This window comes from Lemur catta, chromosome 23, assembly GCF_020740605.2.
Source record: "Lemur catta isolate mLemCat1 chromosome 23, mLemCat1.pri, whole genome shotgun sequence".
Classification (NCBI taxonomy): Eukaryota; Metazoa; Chordata; class Mammalia; order Primates; family Lemuridae; genus Lemur; species Lemur catta.
In genome coordinates this window covers 6,348,048-6,374,918 of record NC_059150.1, presented here as the reverse complement: position 1 = coordinate 6,374,918, position 26,871 = coordinate 6,348,048, and the positions used below count along the sequence as shown (strand labels likewise).

The 26,871-nt window shown below is 55.1% G+C and overlaps 1 protein-coding gene across 1 annotated transcript in view; it reads right to left on the bottom strand.

The window, feature by feature from the left end:
• MFSD4A (major facilitator superfamily domain containing 4A) overlaps positions 1-26,871 on the bottom strand; it is a 28,986-nt gene that overhangs the window by 462 nt on the left and 1,653 nt on the right. Inside the window, exons 2-9 of the mRNA XM_045536535.1 lie at positions 17,614-17,812; positions 16,620-16,880; positions 13,388-13,556; positions 12,844-12,959; positions 11,688-11,861; positions 6,741-6,888; positions 2,539-2,609; positions 1,222-1,342 (exon numbers count right to left, since the gene is read on the bottom strand). Of these exons, the coding sequence (XP_045392491.1) occupies positions 1,222-1,342; positions 2,539-2,609; positions 6,741-6,888; positions 11,688-11,861; positions 12,844-12,959; positions 13,388-13,556; positions 16,620-16,880; positions 17,614-17,812 (1,259 nt within the window). The remainder of the gene's footprint in view (positions 1-1,221; positions 1,343-2,538; positions 2,610-6,740; positions 6,889-11,687; positions 11,862-12,843; positions 12,960-13,387; positions 13,557-16,619; positions 16,881-17,613; positions 17,813-26,871) is intronic.

Sequence of the window (26,871 nt, the reverse complement as noted above, 5' to 3'; positions counted from 1 at the left end):
CTGCCTCAGCCTCCCAAGTAGCTGGGACTACAGGCATGCGTCACCATGCCTGGCTAATTTTTTCTATATATTTTTAGTTGTCCAGCTAATTTCTTTCTATTTTTTTTAGTAGAGATGGGGTCTTGCTCTTGCTCGGGCTGGTCTCGAACTCCTGAGCTCAAATGATCCACCCGCCTCGGCCTCCCAGAGTGCTAGGATTACAGGCGTGAGCCACTGCGCCCGGCCTTACCCAGGCTTTTTGTTTCTCTGCTACTCTATGGCCCTTTAGGGAGCAAAGTGAAAAGTCAGACCAACTCGTTCTGGCAATATGTTGGCGGAGGCAGTTTGTTGAGACTAGTGTTTAAGGCTTAGGGAATATGTTTTTTTTTTTTGTCCCCCATGAATAAGGAAGTGTTACTCATTTGATGTTCAACAAATATTAATTGAACGTGTGTCTTAAATGACACTCTGCAGAGTGCCAGGCTAGACGACAGCAGCACGGCCATCTCAGAAGCGAGGCTGTAGTGAGTGCTGCTTGCGGGACCCCTGTTCTTCTGTGCCTTTGTTCTGAGTGTTTAGAGGGGGCCAATATCTCCACCCAGTGAGAGAAGCTTTGGAAGCTCCGCACACAGCCAATCACACAGCCAATCCCGGTACTTTGAAAGCTCTGGGCGGAAGGGCAGGTGAGGGCTCAGCCTTATGAAAATAGCCTTGGGACTGCCCCTGCCTGGGGTCTCCAGCGGGGAGACTATTCTTAGGCGGTGTCTCTGCCCTGAAGGAGCCTTTCTTTGCCACTTGGCTTGAAGGACTTCTTTTTGAAAAAGAGATTTGGACAAGAGTCAAAATCCTGAACTGCAAAGAGATGGCCAATTAGGCCGCTGGGCCGAGTTCCAGCCAGGGAGTCAGGCTCTGCCTCTCAGGGCCCCGAACAGGCTGGGAGGGGACTCTGGGCCCCGGCTCCACCGCGTGGTGGATGCAGGAAGCCAAGCTCGCAGTGCAGGCCCCTCCGCTAACGAGGGACTGTGAGTCAGCGACCCGCTCCCGCCCGCCCTAGGAGCCCAGCACCGACAATGGCAGGGAGAGCAGGAAGAGGGGCAGAGGAAGCTGTAGAAAAATAAACACTTCCTTGCATTTTGCTTGGTACAGAACAGCATTTCTGGCACGTTAAGATCCACGGAACCTCCCCCCGCCTCCCCCTGCTCTGTGTTCCTCCTCTTGTGTCGAAGCGGATTCTTTCCTTACCTGAGGGGAGCCCAGGGTGCATCCTGTGGAAAAACAGCAGCAAGATGTAGAAGGTGAAAGCCAAGCAGCCAAAGATCACGCCACAGACCAGGAAACTATAGCTGCCCTGAGCCTGGAAGATCTGCCAAAGGGGAAACACAGAGAGGGGGCCGTCAAACCTCCGCGGGGAGACGAATTGTGGGGAGCGACCTTCCCGGCTCCTTGGCAGGGTTCTCGGTCAAGTCGAGGCCCATCACGCCGACAGAACCCAGGGAGGAGGCGGGTCTTGGCCTTGTTTCAAGGTTACGTGCCTGGAGGGGGCAGGAGTCCTGCTCTCAGGCAGGGGTTGGACCTGGTAACCTGCAGTCTCTTTCAGCTCTGAGTTCTGGAACCTTCTGAAAAATCTCCATATCATCACTGTAACTTCAACCCTACTAGGTGTTTCTAGATCCATGAGGCCTAACCAGAACTTTGCAGGGGATAATTTTTTTAACCTTTGATTATGAAAATTTAAAACATAACGTCAGAGTAGTACGCGGAGCTCCCGTGGATCCATCACTCAACTTCGGCAATTAGCACCGACTTGGTCTGTAGCCTTCCACCTCCCTGCACCCGCTGACACTAAAGCACGTGCCAGACATCGCGTCATTTCAGTGTGGAGGGCATCGTGAGACGAGCCTCTCCCTCCCCACCAGGCAGGGTAAGAGAGGAGAGGACAGTGTCACAGTGCTGAGGGGGAGTTTGGAGACGGAAAGACCTAGGTTTGATGTCACCTCTACCAGTTGCTAGAGGGGGGGGCTGACCTCAGGCTAGTTACCAAATTCATCCGAGTGTCAGTATCCTCTGTTGTAAACAGAGGAATGATACCTACATTACAGTTTTCAATAGAAACGCAGATGTTTTGTCCCCCCCCACCCCCGTGGACACATGAAACGTGGGTGTGTTTGCAGAGAACTAGGAGAGGAGGGCCCCGGTCAGGGCAGGGCGGCTGGGAGAGGCGGGGTGGGGAGGCTCGGCGAGAAGGGTGGAAAAAGCCCTGACTGCAGCTCAGACCCGTTCCCACGGGCCCCCGCTGGCCCCGCTCCCGGACGCGGCTCGTGTTTGCTTTGGACTTTTCCACGCGTCCTTCACGTCTCCAGATCGCATGTTTGGAGGCTCAGCTTTCACGGCTGGCTTGCAAACGGAAGCGGGTAACACCAGCACAGGGGGCCCCGCTCGCCCTGCAGCAGACTCAGGAAAGGGACAGTCTGGGTTCAGAAGGTGGCTGCCTGCGTCTTAGCACCTGCTCAGAGGAGGGCCCCCCGGCCGCTCCCCCCGCCCCGAGAGATCCCCACATACCGAACCGACCAGCATCTGCAGGACCATCTCGCCAATTCCTGCCCCGGTCACCAGCACGGTGGTCGCACAGCCTAACGAAAAGAGGAGGTTTGGTTTGGTAAAAGCAAGGCAAAGAGCCAGAAGTCAGCTGTCATAATCCAGGGTGTTTCTGGGAAACCTCTGGAAAATGGTATGGCGAAGAGGACTACTTTGGATTGCTAAGAGTTCTTGGACGTTAGCCTGGAACTGTGCTTTGGGAATGCCTAGGTCCTAGTATCATTATCTCCCTTCCTTGTTCTGAAACCTTCAGTTGCTCACAACTATCTCTGGGTAAATCCTAAATTGATCAGCCTGGCATTCAGGGCCCGGATTCCCCATCCGACCACCACCTACCTTTCCAGAAGGATTTCTTGATAGCCTCAGGCCAGCTCTCTGCTGCAGGCAAACTGGCCTCTCAGTGACCCGCCACACGCCCCTGATGAGTGGCAGCATGGCAGACCTTCTGAGCCCAAGCGTCAGAGTCAGACTTGGGTTCCAAGCCCAGCTGTGTCGCCTACTAGCCATGTGACCTTAGACAAGTTCTCTAACTTCTCTAGGCCTTGGTTTCCCTCTCTGTAAAATGGGCATCACAACAGCTTTCAGAGGACTGCCGTGTGGCTAACTCTGGTGTAAGACGTGCCGGGTGCCCAGCATAGTGCTGGCACGCGGTAACACGCGAGAGCAGGCTGGCGCTCTGCTCAAGCCCGTCAGCGCCACCTTCAGGATGAAGTCCAAGTGCTTTCACGGGGTTTGCAGGGCCCTGTAGCATCTGTCTCTGCCGATAGCTCAGGCTCATCGCTCACGCTACCTGCTCGCAATCCACCCTCCAGCCGGGATAAACCCTCTTGGGTTTCCTGACCTGTATTCTCATTCTCACCTCCAGCTCTAACACATGCTTTCGCTCCCTCCTGAACACCCCTTCTCCTCCTCTTTTCTGGAAAATTCCCATTCATCTTGTAGGTCCTGGTTTAGACTTCTGTAGCAATCTCCATCCCTGTCCCCACGACTGGATGGGTTGCTCCTCTCTGCTCCCTCACCACACTGCCTGTTGACTGGCCGGCCCACCCTGCTAGGCAGGAGGCCCAGGGAGGACAGCCGTAACTTGTCCTTTAGTTCATTGGCATATACCAGCTTGTTAGCACAGCAGCTAACGCATGGTAGACACTTACAGATCTTTCAATGCAATGGTCATCACCAGCCTCTACTCTGGGCTTCACATTCCTTCAGGCTCTTTCAGTCTCACTATGTTCAGACCTGTCTCTGTGTTTGTGCTCTCGTTCTGCTCGTGGCCCCGCCCCTCCCCAGGAATGCCTTCCCAGATCTGGGGCCAGCTCACGTCTCATCTCCTCCGTGAAGCTGTCTCTAAACTCAACACTGGCCACTCCCTTCTCTGAATTCCAGTGGCACCCAACTGTCTGTTCCACTCATTCATTCAAAAAGCTGGGGATCTTCTGTGCCTCGGGCATGTGCTAAACACTGAGGACAGGCAGACAAACACTAAGAGTTAACAGATTTCAAGCACCCATGAGTCAGCTTTGATGCTAAGTCAAGAGCTATACATTTTCTCTAATGCACAAAACAATCCTAAACAGTAGGTATTTGCATCCCCGATTTACAGATGAGGAAATCAAAACTCTGAGAAGGGAAGGAAATGGAATTGTCAAGGTCATAAAGCCAGTAAGTGTGAGGCAGGATTGGCACTCAGGTCTGCCGATGACTTCACAGCCCACATTCTTTCCCTCGTCCCTTGCTGGATTGTGTTGTCTGGGACAGGAGGCAGATAAAAGGTACAAAAAGCCTAGAGATGGGTGAAACACGAGAGACAGGTGCCACGTCAATGGGCACAGAGGAGGGGCACATCTTTCCAGTAGGAATCAGAGAAGCATCCTAGAGGGGGGAGAGGGAGAGACTCGAGTTGGGTCTGGAAGGACAAGCCAGAGGGGTGAGACATGGGAGGGCATTTCAGGCAGAAGGTGCTCCATGTGCCAAAACAGGGACAGGTTTTGTGCCATCAGAGAACAGCAAGTAACTCATGGCTAGAATGCAGGCGTGGAGGGGAAGCAGGGAGAACAGAGGCTGGAGGAGAAAGGTGCTCGGTAGGAAGTTCTGAAGGCTGCAGTCAGTCCTGTGTTCTACAGCAGCCCTCGGCAGCAGTGTGCAGCGTCGCTTGGTGCGTGGGCCTCACCTGGCTACGCGTCAGAACCAGCCAGCAGCTCCGGACCAATTGCACCAGACCAGGAGGGGAGGCCGAGTCCCTGGGTTTTGTTACAGGTGCTCAGGTGATTTTAATGTTTGGCTGCTGGGAGGGGCGGAGGCAAGGAGACCACCCAAGATCTATCATCAGGGATGGAGGTGATTAGAAACTGGGAAAAGCTGGGCACCATGAAATAGCCAAGCAGGTAAATGAAGACAAAGGTCTGAACTTAGGTAGGGACAATGAGAAATGAAAAGAAGAGGACGGATTTAAGAGATCCTTTGTAAGTAGAATTATCATTATTAAACTTATCATTATTAAACTCTAACATTTGTTGATCACCTAAAATTCTGTGGGATACACTGTGTGACATGTGATAGCAACAATGTTTCGTTAGTTCATTTACTCCCTTGAGGCTCAGTTATACACGATGTCTGAGGACGGAGTCTGAGCGCACCTAGGACCCCACCCTGGGAGCCGGGTGAACGGCTGTTGCTGTCTCTAGGATGAGCTTGGGGAGAGAGGTTGTTTCCTCAGGTGTGTCGCCTGGGACCCAGCGCTGCATCAGGAGTAGCAGGTGGGCTGGATGGACGATGACTGACTGGATGATGGGACTTCTGCCCTCAGTTTTCATCGGAGCCAGTCATGGTTCAATGGAACTTACACGGGGACTGCCCTGCCTCCTCAGTGGCTGGGACTACAGGCGCTCGCCACCATGCCTGGCTAATTTTTTTTTTTTGTTTCTATTTTTAGTTACTTGGCTAACTTTTTCTATTTTTAGTAGAGACCAGGGTCTCACTCTTGCTCAGGCTGGTCTTGAACTCCTGAGCTCAAGTGATTCTCCCACCCCAGCCTCCCAGAGTGCTGGGATTACAGGCGTCAGCCACCGCGCCCAGCCTGGTTGATTCATTCTATCACACGAATTGTTTTCCTTCGAAATTATAAACATTAAACAGTGTATTGTATGATCTCATATGCTCAGAAGGCATCTGGGAGGAAACAAACTGCCAAGAGTGTTATTGTCGCCTATTTTCACTTACTGCTTTAGAATATCCTCTATTGTTTTAACGTTTTTGCAGTGAGCATATACTACTTGTATAACAAAAAGATTTTCCATTTTGAAAACAAAAAAAAATGTGCAGGTTTATTGTAGAAACTATTTTATTCTTAACAACCAATGATGTTATGTGCTAAAATTACCTGGGGCTCATGCTTCAGTTGCAAGGATCCAGGCTGTCCACGGCCCCCACGACTGTGAATAACTGAGCCGGGTGCAGCTCTAATTGCCCTGACTCTGCCTCTGCAACAGTCTCCCCCACTCCTCTCTCAAGACATTGCTCATCTTAATGCTGGTTTTCCAGCCTCTAGGGCGTCTCTAGTTACTTCTAAGGGTAAAGTTAAATGTTCAAAACATAATTATTTTTAATTAACTCATTAAAAAAACTTTTTTTTTTGCTATATGCACTTGGGAGGGCAGGGAAAGGGGAGGGAGATTGGTCAAGAGAATTAGAGGTTTCTGACATCAAAGAACCTATGTCCCAACCTCAGACCAGGTGTGGAGTCATCGTTCCAGTCCTCTATAACAACACCCACAACAAGACAGGGAGGTACTATTACTGATAATTAAATTATAAGATGCCTTTCCAGTGTCATAACTTTTCCCATGCAACTTTGCCTTTCTTTGAAGTTGGCATTTCCAGCGCATGCGTGTTACACAAAATGTCAGCTGCAGGTCAGCAGACGTTAGTTACAAACGGGGAAAACCGCAAACGGGAAAGAGAAGCTTAAATCTTATCAGTACAGGTATAATATTGAATGGAGGGAGCCCAGTGCGTGTGAATCTGTTGCCACCAAAGTCAGGAGGGGCCACTCCTTTCTGTGAGAAGCTAGGGTAGAGGTCTGGCCTGGAAAACCGCAGAAGGACGGGGCGGGCGGCAGCGAGGGGCCCCAGCCGCGGGGAGCCGCCCGCGTGCTCCCGGCCCGGGCTCACCTCTGTACTCGAGCACGTCCTCCGTGTAGGCCAGCACGCTGGGGAAGGTGCTGCTGAGGAACAGGCCCAGGCTCGCTGTCCCCACGAACAGGAAGACGACGTTGTAGGAGAAAATAAGCAGCACCAGGAATGTCATCACCACGCCGACCTGTCGCCGCAGAGGTGGGGGCGGTCAGAATTCGGGGAAAGCCGGGCATCCGGGAGTCGGTCCCCTGACTTTGAGTTTTGGCTCCGGTCCCAGGCGCGGTGCTGTGTGACCGGCGCGCCGCCCTGTGGACTAGGCGGGAACTGCACCATTGCTAGGGGCGTTCCGGTACCCACGAAGGGCGCACAGAAAGGCGAGCCCACCCAGACGTCTGCACAAATGCCCCGCGACGCCCACACACGCTTGATAAGCCTTTGGTGAGTGAGTACTCCTGCCCCCAGGACTCATCTGTAACCACAAGGAATGCCACCCAAGCCGATGTCATCAGCTTTCTCTGCCCTGCTGGCCCCAGGGTGGGACTCGGGGGGTATGAGAGTCCTCCCCCACTTTAAAGAGGAGCTGCTTCTCCAACCAAAGCCAAGAGTTCATGACGCCAAGAGTGCACAGAGAGGAGGCCATGGATTGCAGGGGTGGTGGCTGCAGGGTCCCCACCCTCTGGGAATCCAAGCCAGACTCCCAGGGAGAGGGTCAGTGGCTGGGGCAACCAGCTTGGCTTCCCCCAGGTTTGGCGCAGATTCCCGCGGGCAGATGCTACCCATGGTTGGAGACCCCTGCGATGGGCTGACGGGCCTGGAAATCTTTCTAGTTCAGTTAGGGTCTGGGTCACATGGGCATATTTTTGTTAATACAACCCTATTTCTAAGTTCTTTAAACATGTTTTTATGCCAATATTGAGTAATTCTTATGCAAAATGCGTCTGGGAATAAACCCAGGCTGCATAGGATTTGGAGTAAGTCCCAGCTGTGTTTTAAACCAGCTGTGGAACCTTGAAGTAGTTGATCTGATTCTCAGCTTCCCAATCTGCAAAATGGGAAGAGTTAAACAAAGCTACACTAAAGGGTGGTAGTCATATAAACGAAGGGGCTCGGTAAAGTGGGACACTTTAGGCAAATATTAGTCCTAGTAATGTGTGGGCTTTTAAGTGTCACAGGAGATAAAGATCTTCTATAGAAGCCCACAGCTTTGAGGTAAAAATCTCCTAGGTGAGGACATCTGTTTCTAGAAAAAATAAGCATAGCACATAGAGCTAGAAGGTCTGCAAGAAATCACATCTAATCCAACCCCACCTTCTCCACTTTGTAGCTGAGGAACGGGGCATGCAGGAAGCAAGGGACTTCCAGAGTCACAAGTAGCTGCTGGGGGCTTTGCTCCAACTGGAGAAACAAAGCCAGCGACCCCATCAGGGGGCCCCTTTACTCTCCTCGGCCAACCCCTCAGTCTCTACCATGAGACCCCTGAGACAGACTTCCTGCCCTGGAGAGGGACCAGCCACACAACAGTGGCCGAAGGAAAGCAACACATTCTCTTCACACTGGAAATGCAAACACAGAAGACGTCCTTCGTGTAGAAAGAATGGGAAAGCAATGGACATATCTAGGGCTCCAAAGATGATGTCTTCCTTTGGCACAGAAGATGGTCCCGCAGCTCCATTTATTCTTTCTTCCGCCTCTGCTCATTTTCTCAACGCTGGAATAGCCCAGGATTCTATTCTGGCTTTTTTTTTTTTTTTTTTTTAACAGGGTCTTACTCTGTTGCCCAGGCTGGAGTGCAGTGGTATCACTGTAGCTCACTGTAGTCTCCTCCCACCTCAGCGTCCTGAGTAGGTGGGACTACAGGTGTGCCCTATCACACCCGGCTAATTTTTTTATTTTTCATAGAGACAGGGTCTCACTCTGTTGCCCAGGCTGCTCACGAACTCCTGGCCTCAAGTGATTCTCTCGCCTTGGCCTCCCAAAGTGCTCGGATGATAGCTGTGAGCTACCAGTCCCCGCCCCGGCTTTTCTTTACCCACAGTCCCCTCTCACCCAGCTCCACGGTTTCATCTCTATGCCAAGGACTCTGAAACCTACCCCTCTAGCCATGACCTGTGTCCAGCGCTCACCTTGCCTATGAACTTCCCCTTGGATAAAGCCAGTCTCTGGAAGACTAAGAATGTGGCCCAAACGGGACTTCTGCTTTCCTCTACCGACCCTCTCTTCCCTACATCGAGTAACAGCACCGCATCCACGTGGTTGCTCAGGCCCTACGTCTAAAGTCACCCTCGATTCCTCCTTCCTGCACCTCCCGCACTTGGGTCAGTGGCAAGTGCTGTCCACACCGCCTCAAAGGACATTTAGAATCTTTGTGTCTCTCCAGATCCACGCTGACTCGCGGCTGGACTGCGACAGCAGATGCCTCAGCAGCCCCCCTGCCGTTCTCCGGCCCCTACAGGCTGTTCTTCCGCAGAACGACTGGAGTACACTTCCGTCCTCTGCTTAAAACCTTCTATCGGCTTCCTGCCCACTTAGAATAAAATCTAAAACCTGGCTTACAACCTCTGCTTCCCCAGCCTGGTCCCTTTCTGCTGCCCTCGTCCCCTCCCACCATGCTCCCACCCCCAGTTAGTCCCCTCCTGGGGCCTTTGGCCAGCAGCGCCCTCTGCCAGGACCACTCCCCTTCGCCTTCTTGATATTCCACGTTGAACTTGGGGGCCTGGGGCAGATGCCAGGGCTGGCACACCGCTGCTCCCACTCCTCTCCCGCCAGCTGGCTACCCCCGTGCAAACCACACGAATGTCCGGGCAAGCCTCGGAGACAGGCACCTTGAAAATCTCCAAATCTGGGAAGTGTGAAAGACACTCGGCTGTCTTATTTTAGCCGTGGTGACAGAAGACTGAATATGCCCAGGGCGAACTATCAGCTCTGCCCGCCAACTCTCCTCCCGCGCAGTGTGGCCTCTGCCTCAGCCGGTGACTCAGCCGGGCTCTCGGCCTGCTCCGCTGCTGCCCGCCGCCCCCTCGCCCTCCCTCTGTGCCAGGGCGCACCCTCCTGCTCCCCTGGTCCCTGAAGGCAGGACCCGCTGCTCATAGAACCCGACACCCCTGCGGTCCCCAGCAGGTCCCTGTACACGGCACAGACACACGAAGTCAGGAGGTGCCGGTCAAGCCCAGGAGGATGCTGAGCACAGGGTGACCATTACCTAACCATGGGAGGGATCCACAGAAGTAGTGGTGACGATGACACAGTCACCTGCAGCTGCACGGGGAGGCTTGCTCCCGGCTATTCAGCTGCCCTGCCCAGCGGGGTGCCCAGCAGTGCACCTGGAAAGCTCTCCAAGGACCCAGAGGCCGGGCTGCCTGCTCCCTCCTGCAGCAGAGCCTCTGGGGCCAGGAACGGACCTTCTAAAAGCACCTCCGGTGAGTCTCATGGACTTGGGAGCCACTTGCTCGAGGACACAGTTTTCCTAAACTCGTTTGATGATATCAATCCCCGGAGGTGCTGGTTAAATACAGAGACTGCCAGGCCTCCCCCTGGATGCTCTGACTCACTCAGTCTGGGCTGGGCCCAGGAATCGGATTTTCTTTTTTAAACAGCAGCGACCTAGAGAAGTGTCTGTGGGCCGTGCCTAACACAGGTGGACCTCATTCTCCCCGACCAGATTCCCACCCCCTCTCTGTCTGAGCAACTGGCCTGTGTCCCGTCTTGAGGAGGAAGCCAGGCTGGCCACCTCTCCTGCCTGTGCCCTTCCTCTTCTCACCTCCCAGACTTCTAGAACCTTCCACCTCCCTGCACCCCCTCCACCCCAACTCCATGGACAGGGGCCTTCCTCCCTCCTGAGCTCACACTTCCGTCACTCCTGCTCTGCCCACCCCCCCACCGGGGCCCTCCTCTCTCAGTTTCTCTCCCGCGATGGCATTTTCACAGACTCCTCCTCCTTATGGGCTTCCTCCCTCTGTCCTCTGCCTACAGACGGGCTCGCGCCACCCTGGTCCTGTCAAACAGCTCCCTTCCACTCAGGCGTATTTGCAGAGAATCCTCCTCAGCCTCTTGAGCTTGGCTTCCACCCACCCACCTCCCATCGACACGGAACAGAAAGTTCTTTCCTGAAGGTCTTCAACCAGCACGAGGCCAAATGCACAGGCCTTTCTCAGGCCTCCGGATTTCTGTCTCTGTAGCCCCAGCGTCCCGTCCACACCCCTCTCTGTTAGCAACTCAGCCAAGGACGTGCTTTCATACAGCGCACTGGGCTTCCTGGAAAGGTGGCAAGTCCCTGTCACTGGAGGTGTTTAAGCAGAGACCGTGGGCCCCCTGGAACAGATGTAATAGAGGTGATTCAAGACTAGACAGCCCCATAGGGGGCTGTGGTCTGGACCCCTTTGTCACAGATGGTGACGTGGATGTGACCCAGGGCAAGTCTCTACCCATCGCTCCCACCCAGCCTTCTGCCGCCCACACAGACCAGCTCCTTGAAGTTCACCCTACATGCCAGTCTGGCGACTTAAGAATCACCTCGGAGGACTACAAAACGCAAGTTCCCAGGCCCCAGCCCAGGGGTGGTGGTCCTGAAGGCCGGGCCATCCCTGGGGTCCACAGCCTGCACTGGCCAGAATGCCCTGAGCAGCCGGACACCAGGGCGAACACAGAGGCCCAAGGCCGACACCTGCTTCCCTCAACTCTTGGCAGGTTGTCAGCTGGGCTGTGCTCCACGCTCCACAGTAACCACCTCCGAGAGCCCCTTCCTTTTGTGCTTTTAAGGGTATAAAATCAGAGGCCCAGAGAGGGAAGGGACTTTTGCATGGTCACACAGCAGGCTCCACCTCCCAGGTTTCCCTCCCTTCCTCACCAGTCTCCCCTCCCCTCCTCCCTCTCCTTCTACGTTCAGAGTCCAGCCCCGGGCAAAGGTCCCAGGGCAGTGTCAGGGCCAGGAGTAGATGGGTTCCTCTGGGTGTCTAAGAAGCGAAGGGCTGCCCCCGAGCCACTCACCACGTTGATGAGGACCATGGTGGCTGGCTTCATTCTGGAGGAGACGGGGATGGAGACCAGCCGGCCCAGGGTGATGAAGCCCCAGAAGAGGCTGGGCAGGTAACCAGCCACCTTGTGTCCAACAGACAGGGGCTTCTCCACGGCATAGCTGTACACAAAGGCAGAATATGCCCCCTGTGGAGAGACCAGGCCCCGCTGAGCACAGCCGCCCACCAGAGGCTGACCCCCCAAAAAACTGAGCTCATAGAAGTAGAGAGGCGTGGCGAGGGCTCAGGGAGGACCGTCCCGTTCCCGGAGCCCAGCCAGGGGCGGGCTTGGAGCCACGGCCATCCAGCACGCTCAGGCCTGCGCTAGGAACAGCATCCGGGGAGCCACCACCTACAGGATGCCCCTATGGAGACCTGCGATTACAGAGATGTACCCCTGGATCCCCACAGGGGTCCCCACGGGGCGGGGCAGACATAGGAGGGCGTCACTATGCCTCATTTATGAGGATTCCATGAAAGGATTTTTGTTGAAGGAAAGTGGCCACACACACACACACACAAAAGGCATGTGTGCAAACATCTCGTCTTACAGGTGAGAGAGCAGAGAGGAGGACTTGCCCAAGGTTACAGTGAGAGCTGGAAGTCAACCAGTATTGTCACAGGTACTTGCCACCAGGTCATCTAAGTTTTGGGGGGCCCTCTCTCTGGAGAGTCCCTTATATGGCAATCAGTTAATTAGCCACTCACGACTGTCCTGACCCAATCCTGACAGATTTCTGGAAAAAGGCACTAACTAAGGTAACACAGGTCACTAGTAGAACGAACGGCCGGGCCTAAATTCTGCCTGGAGCTTGTTTACGACACACGGGCTCTCGAAGCCCAGGTTTATAATGTATTCTAGGGAGCAAAGTGCCCCGGAGTCTGCATGGTGTGACCTCTAACTGGGGGAACAGGGCAGCACCCCTTTAAAAAAATGTGAGTAGCTGTGCTCGGTAACGAACCAAACAGGCCCCTGTCTACAGTGTTAGCAAAAATAAAACAAGAATAAAAACACCTGGCTGGGACAGAAGCTCATAGCAGCAAGGGGCTGTGAGCAGTCCTGGAGACAGTCAACTGCGGTCTCGGGTGGAGGGTCCCCCAGCAAGGGGCATGCGCCGGGGCAGGCTCACCGTCAAGCCATCTGTCATGAACAGGACCAGGGCGGCAGTGATGTGGATGGCGTAGAAGGAACACGGGGCTCCTCTGAAGTTCTTCCTCTGGCAGCAGCTGAACAGGTCCTCGTGCCCTGGGGGCGGCAGAGGAAGAGCAGGGGTGAGTCTCAGCTTCTGCTCCTGCTCTCTCCCCTGCATGCCCCAGGGACAGCTGGCAGCCAGAGGAGCCCTGGCAGGAGGGGGCCGCTTCCCTGTCATCCTCCCAGGCCACCACAGCCCCGACCATCTCCCAGTCCTGGTGGAACCAAGGCTCAGAGGTCAAGTAACTCGCCCAAGCTGGCACGGGCAGGGCTGGGCAGGAAGGAGGCTGGAGCCCGAAGTCTGCCTTCCCCACTCGCCCAGCCAGGCTGGTCGCTCCATCTCCTGCCTCTTGAGACCGTCAGGGCCGAGGTTTTTTCCTGACCATTATCACCTGGGATCTGGGTGCACGCTTTCCGGGGAGGGGTCACCAGGGAAGCCTCGACATGAGGCTGTGAGCACGAGAGTTCATCAGGGCTCCTACCTGGGTGTTGCTGAAACTTTGGGGGCAGCGAGGAGGCATCTTCCTTCTCGGGAGGCTGAGTCTCCAGGGCCAGCTCATCTGCGGACAGGAGCAGGGGTGTCCTCTGGGGGCAGCAGGTCAGCAGCCGCTCCTTGGACAGCAGAAACAGCACAGCCAGGGGCACTGGAAGCTGGGGAGCAGGCAGAGAGGGTCGGGCCCGCTGCACACGCCTCCGCATGGTGGTGCAGCACACACGGCAACCGCACGGTCCTGGGACAAGACTGGTCTCTTCCAAGGGTGCCCAGCTGAGAGCCGTCCCATCCCCACCGAATAAGCCAGGTGCCTTGACTGGAGGTGGGGGGGTGTTGGTGTAATTGCTGCCCCACCTTAATCACACCTGTTTCCCCCGAAAAGACAGACATTTGTCACACCAGGGGTCTGCCGGCCCAGGAGAGGTGCCAGGGGTAAACTCACTTCTAACGTCCTTATCCTGAGCAGTGCCTGAGCATGGCACTCATGCTCCTTCGTGCTGGCAGATCAGTTTTGGTTTTGTCCATCACAGCCCTACCAAATGTGCTGGGGGCATTATTATCCCCATTTTTCAGATGAGACAACTGAGGTTCACTGTTATCACTGAGTCATAACCTGGTAGAACTGGAAGAGACCTGAGAGGTAAACTAGGGACGCAGGGAGTAGAAGTGCCTGGTCACACGGCGCACTTGGGGCAGAGCCAGCCTGGAACCCGGCGTCCTGGTTCTTCCAGCCCCGGCTCCCTCAGGCCTGCCTGGGTGACGTTCTATCCTGGCAGGGTACAGAGGCTCCTCAGGGGCTTGGTGTCTAAACTTGAGGACACAGACGTGGACTCCTCTCCACTGAGAAATGCATGTTTACAAGCACCACTCACAGACAAGCCCAGTGTTCAGTTCACTGCTCTTTACGTGAAGCCACCTGGGTGTCACCTGAACTCCCCAGAGCAATGGGAAATGTCCCCTGCTTCTGATGTTGCCTGGAGAAGCCACCACCAGCTCCCGCAGGTGCGCCTGCCAGTGTCTAACCACCCTCGCTGCCAGCAAGCGCTTCATCAAGTCTAACTGCTGCCCTTCCTGCTGCGACTTCAGCCCAGTCCCCTTTGCTGAGGAAGGAGAGGAAGCCCAGGGAGCTGCGGAAGTCTCCCGGAGGCTGGTGAGAGGGCCCAGCCTCTTGGGGCTGGCAGGAGAAGCCAGGAGGGTAGGATGCCAGCGAGGAGACCGCCAGCACCCGCCTGGCGCTGCTCTGGGGGAGCCCCTTCCTCCTCTGCTAGAGGCAGGCTGGTCTCACCAGCGTTCTCCGCAGTCATGCGCCAGAGTGAAAGACAAATAACCACCCCTGTGACACCTTCCTGTGGTGACCTTGGGAGGCTTTCCGCACACTCAAAACATCAGTCCGGGTCAGACATGGCCCCTGCCAGCGGTAAGCCCACCCGTCGGGCCTGAAGGGAGAGACACAGCCCCTGCCCCAAGGGGGTCCCGGCCCGACGGGGGAGACGCAGCCCTCCCTCCAGTCTGCTGGGCAAACAGGAAAGCCGCACACGGAGGCTGCAGGGCAGAATGCCTGGGGGAAGGCCAAGGGGAAACAGCTGTAAAAGAGGTGTGATCACCCAGGTGCGGCTTTCGGGGCGGTGGGCGTGGGGAGGCCTTCACAGACGATTGGCTGGCATTGCTGCAGGAACACACCCGATTTTTATAAAAATCCCATTCAGGGAAGGCAGCCCCGCCTTAAAAGTCAGAAAAGGCCAGGTGGGGCGTGCACGTGTGTGCGTGCGTGTGTGCCCACAGCCATGCACAGCCCCCATCCGCTTCTGTGGTGGACTGTTTATTTTCAGACACAAACCAATAGAAAAAGTCCGGAAATCCTGTAGCAAACAAAGTCCCTCCAGTCTGCACCTCGTGGGCAAGAGAGAACAAACCTCAGGCTCAAGCCGGACCTTCTGGCTTCCCGGGTTGGAGTCCCAGCCTTGGCATTGTAGTGACAGTGCTCCTGCCCTTCGCGGGTCCCCCCAGGAAGGTGAGGCCCGAGGCTGCACGGTTCCCAAAACAGTCGATGGGCACAGGCCGAAAAAAGGGAAGGCGTGTTCTGAGAGCCCCCAGTGAAGACTCCAGAACAGGGAGAGGAAACTTACAAAGGAAACACGAGCAGCGATGCTGGGGTAGCAGGTGGGTGGTCTTGCTGGGAGCTGGGGCTTCCAGCCGGGCTCTGCCTCCAACTGGCCCCTTATGAGGGCCTTGAGCCAGCAATGGCATGACACCCACCCCCCACCGCTGCTGTGCTGCTTGTGGAACTGGGGGTCTCAAAGGCGCCCTTCAGTGCTACGTGTGTGGCATCACTCGGGCTCGGCAGCAGGTGGGCAGCTGCTGTGGCGCCTGAGTCCGCCTGCCCCTGCAGGGCTGACAAGTCCACCTGTGCAAAGAGAGGCTCTAAGCCACCGTGACAAGCAGCAGGGGGCCTCCATCCCACAGCCAGGCCAGTGGCCACCTGGAACACTCCCCGTCCCCAGCCCCACGCTGCGCCCAACCAAGCCGGGAGGCCAGGGCTGCTCTGGTGTTGCCAACAGTCCTTCCAAGCCAGGCTGGGCAGGGAAAGGGGGTCTCCCCACCTGGCCCTCTGGCTCCAGCCTGGGCTAATGCAGGGGAGCCCATCTTGGGCTGCAGAGCACCAGAGGCGGTTTCCAGCCGAGACCAGGGTCAGTGCTGACTTGGCACCAGGGCAAACAGAGGGGCCTCAGAATCAGACCCGTCACAGAGTGAGGTGGTCTCTCCGCTGCTCCCACCACAGGCTGCCTCGGCAGGCAGGGCCCCTCAGAGGTCATCTCGTCCATCCCCCCATCCTCCACAGGAGCCCCCCTGCAGCAGAACACAGGAGAATCCCACCAGCGAGCAGGAACCCGGAGAAGAGCCTAACATTTCCTGCCGTGGCCTGTTCGGGGGTCTACGGCATCTGGCCTTGGAGGGAAAGAGCTGGTTTCCCACGGGGCCTCGGATGACTTGAAAGTTGGCCTTGACTTTCACTGCGCTCAGCCTGCTCATTGCTTTCCCGTCCTTGAGAACTGCAATCACAGAGGTCACTGAAGGGCCTCAGAGGTGACCCCTGGGAGGGTCAGTTTGCCCATCCTTTGCCTGCGGGATGGTGCACCTCAGCCCCTGCACTGGGCGCTGGGTGGACTGGGATGTGAGGACTGTCCACTAGCTGCCCACCCAGCCTGCCCCGTGACACTCACATTGATGAGGGCCATGATCCAGAAGGCGTAGGACACTCGGGTCCCCACCCCGTCCTTTGGGGACAGCCCAGGGAGCGTCTGGTTGGACCAAAGCTTGGCCTCAGCGTGGTGCTGGCCCAGCACCCTGGAGGAGTGGAACAGGTGGCTTCTGGAGGTGACGTTGGCCGTGCTATTGGCAGGCAAGCAGTTGGCCTCAGACAGGAAGGGGTCAGCGATAAGCGGGCTCAGCAGAGCACCAAAGCCCACGAAGAAGTGGAGCACCTGGAGGAGAAGGGGGGCATGTGGCTCAGTCTTCAGTCCAAGGAAGCTGTGGCCTGGCCGCTGCCCACAGAGGGCCAGCTCCCCCAACCCCACCTCATGCCCCATCCGGGAGCCCCTGCCTGGCCCCAGAGTGGGGAGCAAAGGGGGCAAGAAGCTGGAGAGGTGGGGAAAGGTGACTGTCATCTAAGTCAACCACCCTCATGGCCTGAGATGACTTGGGTGACAGTGATCAGTTCCCTCCCTCCCTGTCTCTCTCCTTTCCCAATCTTCAGCCCCAACTAGGGCCGTTCCTCGTGTCAGCAGCTGCCAGCTGACTCCCCAAAGGGAAGGGCTGGGTGGGAATCCCGGATCCTGGGTGACTGGGGGAGAAGGAAGAAGAGAGAGAAGGAGAGAGGGGACGAGGGGAAGGAGACGGGGGGACACAGCCACCCCTGCCCCATCACACGCTTCCAGTTCACAAAGAACTTCCCCTCATGAGCACTTAGGCTCCCGCGACACCCTGCAATGCAGGCTGCTTGGAGGTGAGGAACCCCAAGTCCACAGGCATTGAGCGACCGCCCAGCATGGCCCGGCTGTGCGTGGTCAAGCCGGGCAGCCATGCGAGTGCTCTCTGTGAGTCACCACCCAGGCCCGGGGGCGGGGAATGCCTAGGGAGGGGGCTGGGATTGATGGATGGGCCCAGGGAGCTCCCGACGGCCTCCCCACCCAGCCCCACGCCTGCGGCCCGGCTCACCTGCAGGAAGATGGCCGAGTCCTTCTGGTACATCCTCACCAGCTGCATGTTGGCCACGGTGTCGATGCAGCCCATGGCCAGGCCTGCCAGCGCCATGACCAAGGCCAGCACCTTCACATCGCGGCAGAAGGGGATGACGGCGAACACCAGGGAGATGGCCAGAGACGAGGTGAAGAGCGCCCACAGCGACTGGGCCAGGCTGCAGCAGGGAGGGTGGCGTCAGGGGACGGGGCTGAGCCCTTCAAATGAAGCACCCCCTCCCTGTCCTCCATGCCGGTGGGCTCCGGAAGGCAGGACATTTCCCACCCCCTGGTGGGAACGGAAGGGAGCTGAGGACGAAGCTCGGTCACTTGTCAGCCACCGTGGGCAAGCTGTCGAAAGTGTCTGTCTTCTCCGATAACAATCTCTACGTCCCGGGTTGCTATGAGAACTCCAGGGACCCACGATCGGCACTTCACAGAGCCTGGCTACTTTTTATTATTGTACTTATAAATAATTTTATGTTGTTTACTTAAACCTTAAATTGTTTACTTATAAACGATTAAATGCAAACATATCTCCTATCCCTCCCAAGGAAGCTGCTCTGAGCCTGTCAAGAGAACTGTGCCATAGGCAGGTGGGACCCCAGACGGAACCTGAGCCCAGAAGCCCCTGAGCTGGGCACCTCCCCTCTCCCAGGGAGAGGTGAGGCAGCCACTTTCCCACAGGCACCCACCGGGCCCACAGCCCGGGTATTTGGGTAAATTGGCGACTCTTCTAGCAGGCGGAGGTTGCAGGCTTTGTGCCTGGCAAATGTCTGGAAGAGAGGCCTTGGGGCTGTCCCCACTGAGACGTGTTTGAGTGGTGACCCTGTCGCCTTCTTCAGACAATAAAAAAGCCCACAGAGGCCAGGCATGGTGGCTCATGCTTATAATCCCAGCTGTTTGGGAGGCCGAGGCAGGAGGATCACTTGAGGCTAGGAGTTTGAGAGCCACCTGGGCAACATAACAAGACCCTGTCTCTGCAAAAAATAAAAAAAATTAGCCAGGTGTGGTGGCGCATGCCTGTAGTCCCAGCTACACGGGAGGCTGAGGCAGGAAAACCGCTTGAGCCCAAGAATTCAAGGCTTCAGTGAGCTGTGATCCCACCACTGCACTCCAGCCTTGGTGACAGAGTGAGATCTTATCTTAAAAAAAAAAAAGCCCACAGAAGGCAGGCGGAGGGCCTGTCCCCCCGTGATTGGATGAATGAATGAGTGAATGGCGTATCTAAGGCCCCAGCAAGGTCTTTTTGGGACACTCTGCCAATAACCAGACTCTCAGAGAAAGGATTAAAGCCTTTTTTTTTTCTGGGACCAGTCTGAAAGGCTAATGTCAGGGAGAGGAGATTGGGCAGCACGAAGGTTCTGGAAGGTTCTGGAGGAACTTTCTCAGATTATGAAAAGTTGGAGAGCCCCCAGTCAGCCTCTAGTTTGGCTGCTGGACCTGGAGAGGTGGGTGGGGGGCAGAAAAAGACCTCTGAGTTCCCGGCACACAGAAGAGAAAAGGGAAGTCCCCAGTGGCCCCCAGGCTGTGTCTTTTCCGAGGGCTCTTTGCCTCTGACCCCCTTGGCCCTCAGCGTTGGCCTTCAGCCATCATATCTTGCTCCATCTTTGATTAAATCCTTTAACAAAATGGCTCTGCTGATAGCAGCAGTTCGTTATTTCCCTTTTCTTGTTTCCAGGCTGATCTGTCAGGGACATTACTGATCAAGACCCCTGTCTGCTTCCAGCTCAGAACTCGGTGTGTGTGGGGGGGGTTCACCCGCTGCAAGGCCAGCTAGTAGGGGGAAACCCAGGGAGGGCAGTGCTGCGGGGAGGCCTGCTCAGGTCCCTCCCGAGTCCTCTGGCTCTCCGGGGGTTCCTGCCCTGACAGTCCCCAGCAGCGAGAGCCCAGGCCCTGCTGCACCAGCCCTGCCCTGTGCTTCTGTGTCCTGCAGGTCGGCCGCCTCCTGCCCAGTGCCCAGCACAGAGGTGACGCCGACACACACTGCAGGTGGATAAAAACGGCAGACCGCTCATTATAGGTCCCTTTTCCCCCGTCCTTTCCCTGGACAAGACCGACTAGGCAGCCTCCTGGGTGGCTGACTTCAGGGACAGCAAGAGGGCCCCTATCTGCACATTGCAAATATCCCCCTACCGACCTCCGGGACCAGGACCGACATTTCCACTACCCCACTCACCACTCTGCAGTAAAGCAGGAACACCCCGGAAAACCAAATGCAAATACTCTGTTGGAGACTTAACTCATTATCATTATTGCCTTTAAAAACCTGGATGAAAGTGGCTCAGTAATCAGAGCCTGGACTGCAACCCAGGTCTCTTGCTGTTATATTCTCTATGTCATGCTTTTCCACGGAGAAGAGTGTCACATGCAAGTGCACGTATGTGGTTGGTGCCGGGCCACAGACCCAGCCAGGCTGGAGAGGGAAGCGCCAGCTGGGAACACGAGGCCGGATTCCGCAGAGCCTTGAGTTGCAGGGGTAGGACAACAATGAAGAGCAGCTCAGTCTCCAGAACATGTGCCTCCAACGGTCCCTCTGTGCCTGTTACCAGGGATCCAAATGTTTGCTATCCTAACTGCCAGCGTTGTCACCAGCCCCCAAGGCATGTACTGCAGCCTGTTCCATGTGGGACCCATGCCCGGCCCCATGCTTGGCCTTGAGTAGGCGCTCACCCTGGATGCTGCCAGGGGCAGGGTGCAACGCTTGAGGAAGGCCTGTCTGGCCGCCCCACATGAGCCTGGAGGAAGGGATTGCTGGGAAGCTGATATGGGAGTTTTGCTAGATTATCTGATGGCAGAGGCAGAGAGATAAAGAATAATGTGGGGATGGGTTGCCAGGAACATGCTGAGGGGACAGCAAGGGACACAGGAGAAGGGGAAGGGCTGGCAGCAGAGGGGCTGCCCTGTCCCTTGATCCCATGGGCTGTCCTTTGTCTCCTTTCACCTTGTCATTGTTGAGAAGGACACTAGATGCCCACGGGGGGAGTTTTTTTGTCCTAGGCCCAGGGACAGGCAGGAGGGAGGGGTAAAGAGAGAACAAACAGAAGAGGGAGGCCGGAGGGAACCAGGCCTGGGAAACCTCCTCCGGCCTCCTGCCAGACCCCGGGCTGTGAATTCTGTGACTCCCGCTTGACACCTCGCAGCAGCTGGGGCGGGAGGGCTGAGCCCACATCGGGCCGGGGGGCCCGGGGAAATGGAGAAGACCGGTTCCCGTAAATGGGGACATCTGTGCCCCAGGAAATCTGGGTTTGGGATCCCAGGCTGCGCACCCTCCCCAACTGCTCCAGCAGGGCTGTGCCTGAACATTCCAAACATCAGCCTGAACAAATTTCTTTAGAATGGTATGTTGTTGCCAAGAAAAAAAAAAAAAAGTCCCAGCTATATCCCAGAGCCAAACTGAAAGACATTTATTGCCTATTTTAAATGGCTTGGTCAATGGGCCCTTCCGGAAGGTGGGTAATTGAAAATTATGGAATAATAATGTCAAAATGGTTTTGGCATGGAGGATGTAGTGTCATTTGTAATCAGAAGACTGGGTTCTAGACCCACCCTGGCCATTTCCCAGCAGCATGGCTTGGGGCAAGCCACTTACACTTAGTCCCTCTGAGCCTCAGTTTCCTCGGCTATAAAATGGGAACAACAAGCTCTGCGTGAGGCTGAGGGTGCCGGGAGACGGTGTGATGTGACATTGGATCCTCCTTTGCTCACTCACCGGGCTTTCCCCATGGCCCCTGCAGCCCCTCCCAGGTGCTTACCCTGTGGCCCTGGGTCCGCCAAAGAGCATCACTGGACCCAGAGAACAGTGCTCCGCAGCAAGAGTGCAGAGATCAATCAGTGCCAGCTCCTGAACTTCCCCCAGGCCCACTTCTACTCCTGTGACACCCTCGGGACGACCCGGTGGCCCAGGAGCTGTCAAAGGGAGGCATCACCGCCCCTCCTTCCCAGACCGCCCTCCTCCCACCGCAGCATCCCAGCTAGAATGGCAGCAACGGCGTGAGTCCTGCGCTTCCTTTTACACATCAGGAAACTAAGGCCCAGGCAGCGGAAGAGAGAGGAGTAGAACCGAGCCAGCGTCCAGTGTCTCGACTCCCAATCCAGGCAAAGGCCAGCAGAGTGTCATCGATCTTCCTTCCCCTTGTCCTCAGTGCACAGGTTAATTCAGGCCAATCAGAGGAAGAGCCTCACTCCCTCAAGGCCTGGGGAGACCCAGGAAACAGCCTCGACAGTGTAGGAAACCTACTTCAGGAAGCCGAGAAATGACCAAGTTACTCATTAATGGCTCCACACAGAAGGTGCAAAGGGGGAAGGAAGAGGAGGGAGCCAGGGTCCTCTCTCCCCAGCCTCGTTGCCTGCCCAGCCACGTCTGCTGGGTCACCTTCAATACACTGCTGAACTCTCTCAGCCCCAGTGCTCTGCCTTACCCCGAGGGGGCACGTGATCCCCTTGACCTGGCCCTGTCCCAGGCACCTGCTCTTGCCCTCCCGGTTCCGTGACTAGAGCAGGGACTGCTTGGCTCCAAAACAGGGGAAAGGCCTGAGCAGTAAGGTGCCAGCCAGCCTGTGCCTGCCCTCCTCCCCCGGGGGCGGGGAAGAATGCTGCTGAGTCTCAGCCCCATGCCAGCCCGGAGTGACCCCAGGGTCTGGCAACCCTGACACTCTCCTTACGTTTTTTTGTTTGTTTGTTTGAGACAGAGTCTCACTCTGTTGCCCAGGCTAGAGTGTCATGGCGTCAGCCCAGCTCACAGCAACCTCAAACTCCTGGGCTCAAGCAATCCTCCTGCCTCAGCCTCCCGAGTAGCTGGGACTACAGGCATGTGCCACCATGCCCGGCTAATCTTTTCTATATATACTTTTAGCTGTCCAAATCATTTCTTTCTATTTTCTAGTAGAGATGGGGTCTCGCTCTTGCTCAGGCTGGTCTCGAACTCCTGACCTCGAGCGATCCTCCCACCTCGGCCTCCCAGAGTGCTAGGATTACAGGCGTGAGCCACTGTGCCCAGCCTCTCCTTACGTTTTTGCTCAGGACGTCTTCCTTCCCTCCCTCCCCTGCCCAGCCTCCATGATCTCCTTTCCTGAAGGACTGGGCCGGAGAAGCAGAGAGCAGAATCACAGACAGAGGCAGCTCAGCCCTATGCACCCCAAAACGGGCTGGGAGCCCAGAGTGAGACGGTGTGTGGGGACCCAGGACAAGAAACCAGGAGACAAGGCACCCCTGGGAGCTGGGTCAGGCTGGTGATTACCTGGAGCCAGGCTGAGGAAGGGGCAGCTCAGACTGAGGAAAGGACTGGGGAGAGGAGGCCCCCCCCAACTCAGTCACCCCGGCCTCCACACTCACACTCCAGGTGTTCAGGGTCCTGTGTCAAAGCTGGGGAGACCCCGCGGGAGGGGCACCCAAATCTGTCTTTCGGGAGATCCCAACCCAAGGCAGGACTGTGCTGTCAGACTCTGAGGTTGGGAGCTGCACCCCGTACATGACAGCATCCCCCGGGGCCCCCTGGGGTGCTGGCGATGCAAGGAGTGCTCCTTAGATGTTGGCTCAACTGGAACTTGCAGTCAGTCACCTGCAACACCCCTTCCCCACGGTGCACGCCTGGCTCTGTCCTGTCATTCAAGCTTCAGCTCTAATGTCACCTTCCCAGAGAGGCCTTCTCTGAGCACTAGGGAAGTAGCCCCCCAACTCTGCCACTCTCCACCCTACCCTGCTTCATGTCCTTCATGTCACCATCTAAAATTCTCCTCCAGAATGCAGGCTCCATGACAGCAGGGCCCTGACCTTGTCACGTTCCTCCCCCAAACAGGGTCTGACTTAAGAGAGAATTGTTGAGTGAATTAATGGGTGGGATGAGTTTTCAGAATTTTTTTAACTTAAAAAATTGATATACAATTTAAATACCATAAAATTCCCACATTTAAGTGTACAATTCTACAATTCAATGGTTTTTAGTATGTTGGGGTTGTGAAACTATCACTGCAATCTATGTTTGGAACATTTCTGTCAACCCAGAAAACAATCCTGTATCTCTCAGTAGTCAGTCATTCCCGATTCCTCCCTACACCCCACCCTCAGCCCTAGGCAATTACTAATCTACGTTCTGTATCTATAGATTTCCCTATTCTGGACTTTTATATAAATGGAATCACACAAGATATGGTCTTTTGTGTTTGGCTTCTTTCACTTAGCATGAGGTTTCCAAGGTTCATCTATGTTGTATTAATAGCATGTGTCAATATCTCATTCCTTTTTATGGCTGAGTGATATTCTATTGTATGGATATACTACATTTCTGTTTTGTTTACTACAGGGGTCTTGCTACATTGCCCAGGCTGGTCTCAAACTCCTGGGCTCAAGTGATCCTCCCTCCTCAGCCTCCCTGGTAGCTGGGACTACAGGCATGTACCACTGCATCCAGCTAAATGTACCACATTTTGTTTATCCATCTATCTGTTGATGGGCATTTGATTTGTTTCTACTTTTTGACTATCATGAATAATGCTCCTGTGAACATCTGTGTACAAATTTTTGTGTGGACTTATGTTTCCAGTTCTTTGGGGCATATACCTAGGAGTTGGGGTCATATGATAGCCCAGCGATGAAAGGGGTTTTTAAAACAAGATCCACGTCTGGTGCTGGACTCCCCGTAGGCTTTTGGCACAGGTTTGTTGTGTGCTGAAACGTGGACAAGGTGCTGGAGAGAGAGGCACAGGCTTTCTGGATGGGAGACCAACCAGAGCCCAGCTCAGAGGGAGGACCTGGCTTGTGTTGTGTTCCAGGGACTTCAGAGGGCCAGCAGGTCTGAGAACGGCGGGGTACCCAGCGTGTGGAAGATAGGGTTTGATGCAATGGGCAGGACGGTGTCATAGCTGGGTCTTGGGCAGGGCAAGACTTGCAGACTAGAAGAAATTTGAGGGGGGAAAAGGTAGAAAAGGAGAGAGTGAATAGGGCACAGAGGAAGAACTCCACAAACCTTCCGTTAAGAGGGTGCAGGCAGGGGAGAGGCCAAGGTGAGGCTGGGAAAAGGCTGAGGAGGCTCTGAAAGTCATTTAACTACCCCGATGCCTCGGAGATAAAGGGGTCTCCCGACTACCTGGGCTGGTTAGACAGGTCCCCGAGAAACCAGGAAGAAAACCTAATCTTTAATCTAAATACCCCCTCACCTTTCCTATCTGACAAAGTTCATACCTATACACCCTGCCAACCAGGTGGCTTTTTGTTTTTCTCTTCTCTGAAAGATTTCCTCCTTGTGATAAGCAAGATTTTTCCTAAGGAAGGTGTAGTCTAGATTCTTCCTCTCTCTTGCCTGCATGTGTTGGCCTCCTTCAAGATCTCTGTCTATGCTAGAAGCCGCAGAGGCAGAGGGAGAGAGAGCAGGAGTGTGCACATAGGCTGGTGCTGCCCAGAGCAGAGGCTGAAGTCCTCCCCTGCACCCACTCCAGCATTCAAGGCTCTCCACGCATGGTTCTTCCAACGCAAGTCCCTATGGAGGCGTCCAGAAGCCCTGTGCAGCCTGGGCCCCCAGTCTAGGCAGGACCTGAGTTAGGAGCCCTCTAGAAAGGCGCTGCCTGGACTCTCCTCTCCCACGTGTCATCCGTCACTCTCCCCCGAACCCCCGCAACAGCTGGCTTTAACAGATTTGTTAAACCAATCCCCCACTCACAAGTACTAGAGCTGCGCTAGCTGGTAATCACTTAAGCTGAAAAGCACTTACTTGCAAGGGTATTAGCATTTTAACTGAGACGTGGCAAGGCCCCCGTGGAATCAAGCTTTAGAGGTTGGTTTCTGGGCTGGTGACGTTCTGTTTGTTTGGGGGGATGGGGAACTGTGATGAGAGCTGCCCAGAGTTAGCTGGGTGGTGGCAGACTATCACCTATGCTCAAGGTGATGTCCCACTCCTGGGACATCTCTCCATTTCCACTGGAAGTCTGCTTTGCTCTTAATCAAAGGAAAGGGTTCTTTTTGACATTTTGTCTTGGAAGTGGGAGGACTGAAGTTCATAATTTAAACCTGAACCACTGATAGGACCTACCCCCCTCAAAGATCCCAGCAGGAAGCCCCAGAGGCCCACCATTGCCTTCCCAGGAGCTGTGAGAGCTCAGGAATACTCGGCCTCTGAATAGCTACAGGAATACACATCCCGTGCCCCTGATCTGAGGAGTTGAAGCTGACCACTCACAAAGCAAGAGGCAGAATATCTGATTCTAGAGACAAATGTCTGGGTTCAAATCCTGGCTATGTCTCTTCTTAACAACTGCATGATATGGGGCAAGTTTCTTAATCTTTCTGTGCCTCGGCTTCCTTCTGCACAAAATAGAGATACTAGTACTACTTCCCAGGGTGGTTGCAGAGGTTGAATGGGTTGATGCATGTAAAGTGCTATGAACAGTGCGTGGCACAAAGTAAGTGCAAAGGAAAGTTAGTTTCGACTGTTGCCGTTGTCGTTTTTCTTTTCCGTGAGCCAGTGTCCTGCTGTAGGACTGTCTCCACCAGTCAGAGCCGCCTGTTGATGAAGGAGCCCTGAAGGAGGCACAAAGCTGTCCAGGAAGAGATGGCCCAGTTGGGTGTGTGTCTCTGCCGGCTTCACAAAACCTGGCCTGCCAACCTGTCATTCAGAATTACCCTCACTCCCTTTCCCATTCTTTGCACTACACATGCTCTTAACAGTTCCAGGCAAGGGAGCTTTTGCCAGTTAAAATACGTTAAGAAACAACCTCTGATATTTGAAGGTACTTTATCTTCATTTCTAATTAAGCCTCTAGGCAGAATGGATCTTGAGCTCTTCCTTAAGACTTCTGAATCTCTTGTACAACCAGTCCTATACCAAACCCACAAAAACACTGGCACACACAAGTACACTTGCTTCTTCTTGTTTTTTTTTTTTTTTTTTTTTTTTTTTTGAGACAGAGGCTTGCTCTGCGGCCTGGGCTAGAGTGCCGTGGCGTCAGCCTAGCTCACAGCAACCTCAAAATCCTGGGCTCAAGCAATCCTTCTGCTTCAGCCTCCTGTGTAGCTGGGACTACAGGCATGCGCCACCATGCACGGCTAATTTTTTCTATACATTTTCAGTTGTCCAGCTAATTTCTTTCTATTTTTAGTAGAGACGGGGTCTCACTCTTGCTTAGGCTGGTCTTGAACTCCTGACCTTGAGCGATCCTCCAGCCTCAGCCTCCCAGAGTGCTAGGATTACAGGCGTGAGCCACCAAGCCGGGCTGTACACTTGCTTTCTTAAGGAGAGAATTCTTCA